Source organism: Danio rerio, chromosome 1 (genome assembly GCF_049306965.1).
Source record: "Danio rerio strain Tuebingen ecotype United States chromosome 1, GRCz12tu, whole genome shotgun sequence".
Taxonomy (NCBI): domain Eukaryota; kingdom Metazoa; phylum Chordata; class Actinopteri; order Cypriniformes; family Danionidae; genus Danio; species Danio rerio.
In genome coordinates this window covers 3,845,001-3,856,192 of record NC_133176.1, presented here as the reverse complement: position 1 = coordinate 3,856,192, position 11,192 = coordinate 3,845,001, and the positions used below count along the sequence as shown (strand labels likewise).

General features: G+C 36.5%; 1 protein-coding gene across 2 annotated transcripts in view; it reads right to left on the bottom strand.

The window, feature by feature from the left end:
* Positions 1-1,963: 1,963 nt before the first annotated feature.
* Positions 1,964-11,192, bottom strand: part of gpc6a (glypican 6a) — a 343,841-nt gene continuing 334,612 nt past the window's right edge. The window contains exons 8-9 of one of the 2 annotated variants that reach the window (XM_021475731.3): positions 7,493-7,668; positions 1,964-2,433 (exon numbers count right to left, since the gene is read on the bottom strand). In XM_021475731.3, coding sequence (XP_021331406.1) covers positions 2,234-2,433; positions 7,493-7,668 — 376 coding nt within the window. In that variant the 3' untranslated portion in view covers positions 1,964-2,233. 2 annotated transcript variants of the gene reach the window in all.

Here is an 11,192-nt window from a genome sequence, read left to right as displayed (position 1 = left end):
ATGATCTTTTACTCAGTGCTGTTTTAGTTGATGTGTGAATAATGTCTTCATAAAAACTGCAACAGACATTGTATCCATCTAATCCAACTTTTGTAACATCTAATCCATATTGTACATCTAATCCAAAAACTGGTAATAAACTTTGTTTTGTTAATTGGGATTTGAATAATATTTAAATTTTCCATGGCTCTCAGCCCCACCCAGTCAATATACATACAGTATACACACACACACACACACACACACACACACACACACACACACACACACACACACACACACACACACACACACACACACACACACACACACACACACACACACACACACACACACACACACACACATATATATATATATATATATATATATATATATATATATATATGAATATATACACACACACACATATACACACACATATATACATATGTAGTGACTGGGCGGGGGTGAGAGCCATGGGAATGGGATGAGGCCAGTGCTTGAGGGATGATGTAAAGCACCTGGATTATAAAAGGAGGAGAACCAGCAGTGAAAGGCGAGAAAGGACCAGGCATATACACTTAGTTTTACTCCACAGCCATATTACCCTGCAGCCCAAGACCGGTTACTCACTAAAGCTAAGCAATGCTGAGCCTGGTCAGTACTTGGATGGGAGACCATATATGACCATATAATAATCCCTTATTATGGTGGGCACATCCCTTATTTTCACATCCCAATCTTGACAGGTATGGTTTAGGGGCATTGTTCGGTGCCACCCTTCCTTTTTAAAATTATACATTTTCCTACAACTAAACTTGTAAAAATATTTATGTTTCCTCATGAGATTAGGCTAGATATAGCAAAAAATTAATAATGTACACTCTATTGTCAACTGAAGTTCACAGTAATGTGCAATAATAGGGTTACTAATGAAGTAATTACATTTAAATAGAGTTATTTATTTCAAAATAAAATAATAATTGAACTATTTTAATGGCAGAGCAACAATCATGTTTAGTAGACAACTAATAAAAACAAAAGTTTACTGAACATGTATGTATTGTTTTGTGTATAGTTTCACCCTTTGTGTGAATGCGAATGAATTCTGCCAGTTTCATGAACTCAGCCCAACGATTCACAACTCAATATTTCTGTAAATAACCTGCACATAAAAAGGCTGATCTGGTGAATTACATATAAAGACAGCAAAAAAATAAAAATAAATAAGCATGTATAATAGGTAAGGTATGTGCATACACAACTGATTACAATAACGTGTATATAAGTGACCATAAGTACGGGTTTAACACTGGAGTTTGACGTTTCTAATCTTAAACTAATCTTAAAAATGCACAAAAGTAAAAAGGAAACTGCAGAGGAAAGTCAGGTCCATCCAGATTATATATTTATACGTGTAAAATAAATTAAGCGTTTGCACTGAAAGGGCAAATAAAGAGCTATATTGTTACATATGTGCTTCTGAATAAAAGTTGCTAACTGCTAAAGCCAAAATATATAATTATATTAGAAATATAAATAAATCTTTCTCTGTAAGAAAACATTTAATAACTAAAACCTTTATATATTAGGATATGGAGCATTTCTTTCGAATGAATCATCGTTTGGGGAAAACGGGACGAGACGCTCACCTTATAAAACGCAAATTAAAAATCACCTCGACCAAAGAATAAAAGCATCAGAAGTGTGTGAGGAAAACAAACAAATCACAGTTGAAAACACGAACTCATGACCTCCTCATGCATTCTCACAGTGGTACATAAACGAGTTGACTTTTATAGATTCATAATGCTTTTTTTTTTTTTTTTACTGTATCGTACGATGAATTCAGGAGGGGGCGAAACGTAAGAAAAAACACAAAGAAAACCACCAGAGCGTGTTCTGTAGTCTCAGTATAAAAGGAAAACAAAAATATATTTTCATATTTTTCCCCTACTGTTTTTTTTTTTTTTTTTTTGCCCGAAGGTGGTCCCACTCACACGGAAGCCACGTTTCATCCCCCCCAAAAAAAGATTTATAAATGAGAGCGATTGGCCAAGATTAGCGATTGCACCAAGCATTCTTTGGAACAAGCAGGATGCAAATGTTTGCGCTCACACCTTCTTGCTCTCCTCTTTTTTTTATGGGCTTTTCTTCATCTTTTTTTTGTGTAAAAGGTTCAGTCCGGTTGCGGAAAGGCTAACATCGTCTGTGTGTGTCCATGTGGCCGTGAGCCACTGAGGATCTGCCATTATCTCCAGCAGAGCAGCAGCAGCAGCAGCAGTGCAGGGATGCTCAGTACAGTCACGGAAGGTTTCTGCTGCACAGATCCAGCGTCTGTCGGCGGCTGTGGGTCACTTTTGTCGGCTTCCAGCATCGGCGGTTCTGTGTGAACCACTTCAGGTTCTGTGGTGAAGCCACTGCCACTGCCAGAACCGCTCTCCTCATCACCTGATCAACACACACACACAACATTCTTACAATCACTCCATATCACTATTAAAACATTATGCATTTCTGAGTGCGCCTCAGACACGTGAGTGGGTTTGACAATCCACCTGTAGAAAACACACTCTTTCATCGTTCTGACACTTTAACCAACTTCTGCATGAGTTTGTGCACATTTGCACCAGACACTTTCTTACAATCACTCCATATCTCTTGAAAAACATGCAATTCTGAGTGTGCCTTATACAGGTGAGTGGACTTGACAAACCACCCGTAGAAAACACACTCTCTCAATCTAACACTTTAACCAACACCTGCATCAGTTTTTGCAAACTTGCACAAGGCACTTTCCTAAAATAACTCATTATCTCTTGATAAACCATTGTGCATTTTTGAGTGTGCCTCACACAGGTGAGTGGGCTTGACAAACCACCTGTAGAAACACTCTTTTCTCTATATGCAACAAACACTACTTAAACTCCATCTTACAAGGACTCAAAACAGCATTTACCTGTGAATATACAATAATGTTAAACTACTTCTTTTCTTTAACCTGTTTTGCACAGTATCTTGCGCAACATTGTTCTGCTTATGTAAAGTACTTAACTGTTTATACAGTAGTACATGTATAGTTAGTAGTTAGTATAGTTAGATTGCTGCTTCAATTTGTTAGTTATGTATAGGTATAAACTGCTCATAAATCCAGTGTTGTGTTGCTATTTATGATTATGATGTTTGCAGCATAAGTGTAGCACAATCAAAATAAAGCTCAACTTGATTTAACTGTTAATTCTGTACTATTAAAAACTAAGCAAATGCTAATGGAAATTAATAGAACTGTAAAAAAAAAATAATTAAATAATAATAAAAAAATGTAAACAACGCGACCAAAGACCTTTTCCATGATGGTGGTTGGTGAGTGTGTTTTTTTCCAAGTAGGATGCAATCCTGGACTAACATCTAAACAAGCTGACCCTGGAACATCATTCCTATTCAGAAATTTAATCCATTTATTGAACAGATATATTTATTAAAATGACATTTTAGGCACTGAACATGTTTAAAAAATGTAATATATTACAATTAAATTCAAGCAAAGTTTTGCAAAAAAAAAGTTTTATAAAAAAATACAACCTACAAAATTTTACCAATTTTTTTCTCTATTTTTTTTTGCTTCTCTTGATTTTTCCTCTTTTTTTAACTTGTCTTTTATATTTTTCTATAACATAAATTTGATTATACTAGTATTCAGAGTGCTACTGTAAGTTATTTTGTTAGATAAGCTCCTAATTTGACTTCAGTACTGACTAATCTAATGTACAGTTGAAGTCAGAATTATTATACCCCTATTGAAGTTCTCTTTTTTAAATATTTCCCAAATATTGTTTAACAGAGCAAAGAAATTTTCACAGTATGTCTGACAATATTTTTTTCTCCTGGAGGAAGTCTTATTTGTTTTATTTTGACTAGAATAAAAGCAGTTTTTATTTTTTTAAACACCATTTTAAGGACAAAATTATTAGCCCCTTTAGGCTAATATTTTTTTCTCGATAATCAACAGAACAATTTTACAGAAATTAAAAAAAATATTATAGAAATACTGTGAATTTATGTTTATTTTTTTATTTATTTTTGGTCTGATAAACGTCACTTGGGAAATATTTGAAAAAGAATAAAATTATTTCACAGGAGGGCTAACCATCGACTGTATATTCTATATTAAAGCTTTATTGAGTAATTAAAAAGTAAAGAAAAACATGTTTATTTATATTGCAGATATCATATTCCTAAAGTATCATAGTATTATATTTACTAAACATAATTTAACCTAAAACTGCATATATGTAAAGGATTATAGCTATAATAATGCAGATCATCTAAAAATAACCCAATCTTTGCTAAAATCAGACAATATCATCCAGTGATTCCCCATTATCATAATTCAGTCTCCTGTTGGTGTGAGTCTGTGTGTCTGACAGTAGCGGGTCTCTAGTCTAGACTGTGTGTGTGATGTTTTCAGATTAATGGAGCTGAATGAGGGACGTCTGCATGGCCTCCTTACAGGGAATAACACACGCCAGAGAGCTGCATTAGAAAGAGCTGGAAATGCGTATGCCAGTCTGGGCTTATTTTTATCTGTGCAATTGAATCTATTTTCATCTATGCATTATTCCTTTACGAAAGTCAGATCTAAAGTAGGTCGAAACCGGGGAAAAAGTGTCAATAACAGAACATATGGTGCATGTCTTAAATTCTAAAGTGTCTCCTTGAGAAGAAGAGTGGAGCATTCAAGAGCAGCTCAACTCCGTGACCTTTTTATGTTTGAGTTTGAACACCACAATGTTGTGTTGTAAACAAAACAAAACAAAACAAAACAATTGGGCTGAAATTGTTTGCAATGATATAATGCATGTTAAATCTACATGTATTCGCCTTGCCAATAGCAGGGTAAAGATCTATTGATGAATGTTATTTATTTATAATTCTTTTTTCATTTTATATTTAATTTAACTTGATGAAATAAAACAAAATTAAATAAAAATTTTTTTTCTCATATTATGTATTTTTTATTTATTGCATTTTATTTAATTTTTAATTTAATTTGTTCTTTTTTATTTAATTTATTTTTATTTATTTTATTCTTTATTATTTTATTTATTTTTATTGCATTTTACTTTATTTTATTTCTTTTACATAATTTTAATTAATTTTGTTGAATTTTATAGAATTTCTATTTTGTTTTATTGCATTTTATTGAACATTTTATTTGACATTTAATTTAATTTTATTGCATTTTATTACATTGCATTGCAAGTCCATTCCACAGAATCAGATTGACTTACACATTCTGTAAGAAAAAAATAACAATAACTAAAACATGTATATGTTAGGATATGGATAATTTATTTCAAATGAAGGGAAAGTGGGAGAAGAAATAACACTTACAAAGCAAATGCAATTGGTTCATGTCCATTCAACAGATTTAGGTTTATTTGCTCCACTCATAATGTTTATAAAGGGCTTATTTCAATTTATATACTATTATCAGTGCTACATTTTTATGACATTGTATGGAAGCTTTGATTGTATTTCATGCATTTATATAGGTATTCTATTTTATACAAGTCATCTGAATAAAACTATGTAAAGCATCTAATTTGACATTTTGTGAACTTTTGTGAAAACTAATTGTCAAAATGTGGGTGAAATGTTAAATCTTTTACAAACGTCTAGTGGGATAAATATTATAAATAAGTATGAATATTACAAATGAGTATTTTGTGTCCAAACTGGCCTAAAAAATTGATTATTGCATTTACTATTTTTTAAGTTTAATTGCAAACATCTAAAATTGACTGAACCTTATTTGTTTGTCAAAATTCAGCCTATATAAATTGTTTGCAATCACTTACCTTAAAAAAAAAAAAATATATATATATAAAAAAAAAAAAAATAAATTAAAAAAAAAAAAAAAAAATATATATATATATATATATATATATATATATATATATATATATATATATATATATATATATATATATATATATATATATATATATATATATATAAATCCAATGGACCATTTTTTTACAGTGTGTGATCCTTTAATGCAGTCTTTTAATATAATTATTTAAATATGATTCTTAATATTTATATACAAATATACACTCACCGGTCACTTCATTATGTCCAACTGCTTGTTAATGCAAATTTCTAATTAGCATGGCAGCAACTCAATGTATTTAGGCATGTAGACAAGTCAAGATGATCTGCTGCAGTTCAAACTAAGCATCAGAATGGGGAAGAAAGGTGATTTAAGTGACTGAACGTAGCATGGTTGTTGGTGTCAGACAGGCTGGTCTAAGTATTTCAGAAACTGCTGATCTACTGGGATTTTCACGCACAACCATCTCTAAGGTTTACAGAGAATGGTCTGAAACAGAGGAAATATCCAGTGAGCGGCAGTTCTGTGGGCGCAAATGCTGTGTTGATGCCAGAGGTTAGAGAAAATGGCCAGACTGGTTCCAGCTGATAGAAAGGCAACAGTAACTCAAATAAGCACTCGTCACAACCGAGCTCTGCAGAAGAGCATCTCTGAACACACAACATGTCCAACCTTGAGGCGGATGGGCTACAGCAGCAGAAGACCACACCGGGTGCCACTTCTGTCAGCTAAGAACAGGAAACTGAGGCGACAATTCACACAGGCTCACCAAAACTGGACAATAGAAGACTGGAGAAACGTTGCCTGCTCTGATGAGTCTCCATTTCTGCTGGACATTCAGATGGTGGGGTCAGAATTTGGAGTCAACGACAGGAAAGCATGGATCCATCCTGTCTTGTATCAACGGTTCAGGCTAATGGTGGTGAAATGGTGTGGGGGATATTTTCTTGGCAGACTTCTTTAGTACCAATTGAGCATGGTGTTAACGCCACAGCCTACATGAGTATTGTTGCTGACCATGTCCATCCCTTTATGACCACAGTGTACCCATCTTCTGATGGCTACTTCCAGCAGAATGATGAGTTATGTCACAATCATCTCAGCCTGGTTTCTTGAATATGGTAATGAGCTTACTGTACTCAAAAGGCCTTCATAGTCACCGGATCTCAATCCAATAGAGCTCCTTTGGGATGTGGTGGAACGGAAGATTCACATCTTGGATGTGCAGGCAACAAATCTGCAGCAACTGCATGATGCTGTCATGTTAATATGGACCAAAATCTCTGAGGAATAATTCCAGTACCTTGTTGAATTTATGCCACGAATGATTAAGGTGCTTCTGAAGGCAAAAAGGGGGTCCAACCCAGTAATAGTAAGGTGTACCTAATAAAGTGGCCGGTAGGTGTGTACAATTTTATAAGACATAAACTAGCGTTAAACTGAAAGACATTGCGTAGGTTTCATCTTTAACTTATGGTAAAAATGCATGATTGACACTATGTTTTGATTTGAATATTTTGCTAACATGATAAACTAGCATCAATCATCCTCATTTATCTATTGCATCTATCATTTTACTGACTGAAAGAGAGATTTTCTTGTGAAGTGTCTTACTGGAGTCTTGAAAGTAGACGTCTTTGCCGTTGTATGCGTTTCTCAGCTTGTTGGTCATCACTCTGAGGGTCATGATCTGCTGTCGGATGAAAGTGTCTGGTCTTGTGATGTCCACCTCCACCTCTGGGTTATTCAGCTGGTTTGTAAGACCGTCTTTTACCACTTCTGGGAAATATCTGGAAAGCAACGAGCACAGACATATGTGCAGGGAAAACTTCATTAAACCTTCACAGCTGGAGTCCAGAAACTTTTTCTGAATCTATGATTTGATGTAATCTATATTTGATTACAAACTGCGTGACACAGAAGCGCAAATGCATTCATTTTCAAATACCTCATAAATTAAACAGAAATCATCATTTATTCACACACTTCATGTGACTCGAAACGAGGAGTTGTGTGTGTTGTGTGTGTGTGTGTGTGTGTGGGTGTAATGTGACTTTTTTGATACAGTGTGTCGTGCAGCAGTGTCTGAATATAAAAGCTCAGCAAAGTTTCGCATATCAAAGTGCAGGTAAATATTTGTCCCCTATAAGACAGAAGTGATTATAAACGGTCTGAAATGAGCAGCCAGTAATTACAGCTTTAGCACTTTTCCCACAGTGACTAAAATAGCTGGCTCAAGAACTTTCTTTAAATTAACCCAGCTTTCTGAGAGCCTACTTTTCTCTGATTGGTCAGTTGACCCTATATGACCAATCACAACAGTCATCTGACCAATCATAGAAGAGTAAAACCATCTGAACAATGACAGCAGACAAAACTATCTGACCAATTGCAAAATACAGGGCTATTTGACCAATTAGAGTGGAGAAGGGCCATGTGACCAATCAGAGCATAGTAGGCCTATTTAAACAATGACAGTAGACTGGACTATAGGACCAATCACATAAGACTGGGCCATTTGACCAATCAGAAAGGAGTCTGGCCATCTAACCAATTAGAGCAGAGTAGGGTCATCCAGGCCCGTGCAGAGACCGTCCAAAGGGCATGTGCAGGAATACATTTTTGAAGAGCGGGGGTGGTGGGTTGTCGCGTCGCGGGGGCACTTTTGATCATTTTGGAAGGGCACTTTCTATCCAAGACTTAAAAGGGCATGTGCAGTGCACAGGTTGAGCCCTATGTGTGCACGTGCCTGGGGTCATCCAACCAATCAGAGCAGAGTATTACCATATAACCAATGACAATAGACTGGTCTATATGACCAATCACAAAAGACTGGGCCATTTGACTAATCTGAGATGCGTATGATCAGCGAACCAATCAGAGCAGAGTCATCTGATCAATTACAATAGACTGGACTATTTGACCAATTGCAGAAGACTGGGCCATTTTACTAATTAAAGCAGAGTAGGACCAATCACACTGGACAGGATTATGTGAGCAATCACAAAACACTGGCCAATTTAACCAATGACAATAGACTGGCCTATAAGACCATTCGCAAAAGAATAGACACTTTTACCAATCAGAGTAGAGTATGGTCACCTGACCAATCAGAGCAGAGTAGGGTCATCTGACTAATCAAAGTAGACTGGATTATATGACCAATCGCACAAGACTTGGCCATTGAACCAAATAGAGCAGAGTATGGTCATCTGATTAATCAGAGCATAGTAGGGTCATCTGACCTATCAGAGCAGAGTAGGGTCATCTGACCAATCAGAGCAGAGTAGAACCCACCAGTAGACTGGACTATATTACCAGTCACAGTAGACTGGATTGTATGTAATCAATTGACAGTAGACTGCCCTATAAAACCAATCGCAAAAAAATGGACCATTTGACTAATCAGAGAAGAGTATGGCCAACTGACCAATCAGAGCAAAGTATGGGCATCTCATTAATCAGAGCAGAGCAGGGGCATCTGACCAATCACACAAGACTGATTCATTTAACCAATGACAGTAGACTGGACTAGAAGACAAATCCCAAAATAATAGACCATTTGACCAATCAGAGCAGAGTAGGGGCATCTCATTAATCAGATCATAGTAGGTCCATCTGACCAATCAGAGAATAGTAGGCCCATCTGACCAATCAGAGTAGAGTTGGGGCATCTCATTAATCAGATCATAGTAGGCCCATCTGACCAATCAGAGTAGAGTTGGGGCATCTCATTAATCAGATCATAGTAGGTCCATCTGACCAATCAGAGCATAGTAGGCCCATTTGACCAATCAGAGCAAAGTATGGGCATCTCATTAATCAGAGCAGAGCAGGGGCATCTGACCAATCACACAAGACTGATTCATTTAACCAATGACAGTAGACTGGACTAGAAGACAAATCCCAAAATAATAGACCATTTGACCAATCAGAGCAGAGTAGGGGCATCTCATTAATCAGATCATAGTAGGTCCATCTGACCAATCAGAGAATAGTAGGCCCATCTGACCAATCAGAGTAGAGTTGGGGCATCTCATTAATCAGATCATAGTAGGCCCATCTGACCAATCAGAGTAGAGTTGGGGCATCTCATTAATCAGATCATAGTAGGTCCATCTGACCAATCAGAGCATAGTAGGCCCATCTGACCAATCAGAGCAAAGTATGGGCATCTCATTAATCAGAGCAGAGCAGGGGCATCTGACCAATCACACAAGACTGATTCATTTAACCAATGACAGTAGACTGGACTAGAAGACAAATCCCAAAATAATAGACCATTTGACCAATCAGAGCAGAGTAGGGGCATCTCATTAATCAGATCATAGTAGGTCCATCTGACCAATCAGAGAATAGTAGGCCCATCTGACCAATCAGAGTAGAGTTGGGGCATCTCATTAATCAGATCATAGTAGGCCCATCTGACCAATCAGAGTAGAGTTGGGGCATCTCATTAATCAGATCATAGTAGGTCCATCTGACCAATCAGAGCATAGTAGGCCCATCTGACCAATCAGAGCAGAGTAGGGGCATCTCATTAATCAGATCATAGTAGGCCCATCTGACCAATCAGCGCAGAGTAAGGGCATCTGCCCAATTAGAGCATAGTAGGACCATTGACAGTAGACTGGCCTATGGCCAATCTGAAGGGAATAGACCATTTAACCAATCAGAGAAGAGTATGGCAATCTGACCAATCACAGCAGAGTAGGGTCATCTGACCAATTACAATAGACTGGATTGCATGACCAATTGCAAAATACTAGGCCATTTGACCAATCATAGTAGAGAGTGGCCATCTGACCAATCAGAGTGATTATATTTGATTATATAATCAAAGCAGAGAACAGCCATCAGACCAATCACAGCACATATGGTTATCAGACCACTCACAACAGAGAACTGAGGCTTTTTTAGAAAGAGTGGATTCTTGAACCAACTGTTTCAGACACTGTGAGGAAAAAAAAGCTGATGCTGCGAGTGTATTATAAGAAAACAAACACACTTTTTGACCTTGGATGAATGCAAACTCATTATATAAGACCTCTGATACCAAATTATGAACCTTTGAAAAATCATAATAGGCTCTCTTTAAAGCCAAATGATGTCTGTCCGCATGAGCGAGTGTTGTTGTTGACTCAAGCATGACCCCATCAGAGTGACTCCAGCAGGATCAGCAGCTCACATTCACAAGCCCTGCAGCTTTACATTGTGTTCAGAATCACTTCATTTGCAATATTCACGTGTATCAGAAAGTCAGCGCTTTTGCAGCGCCGTATGTGTTGTACAACACGCAATAATGCCAGGCTGC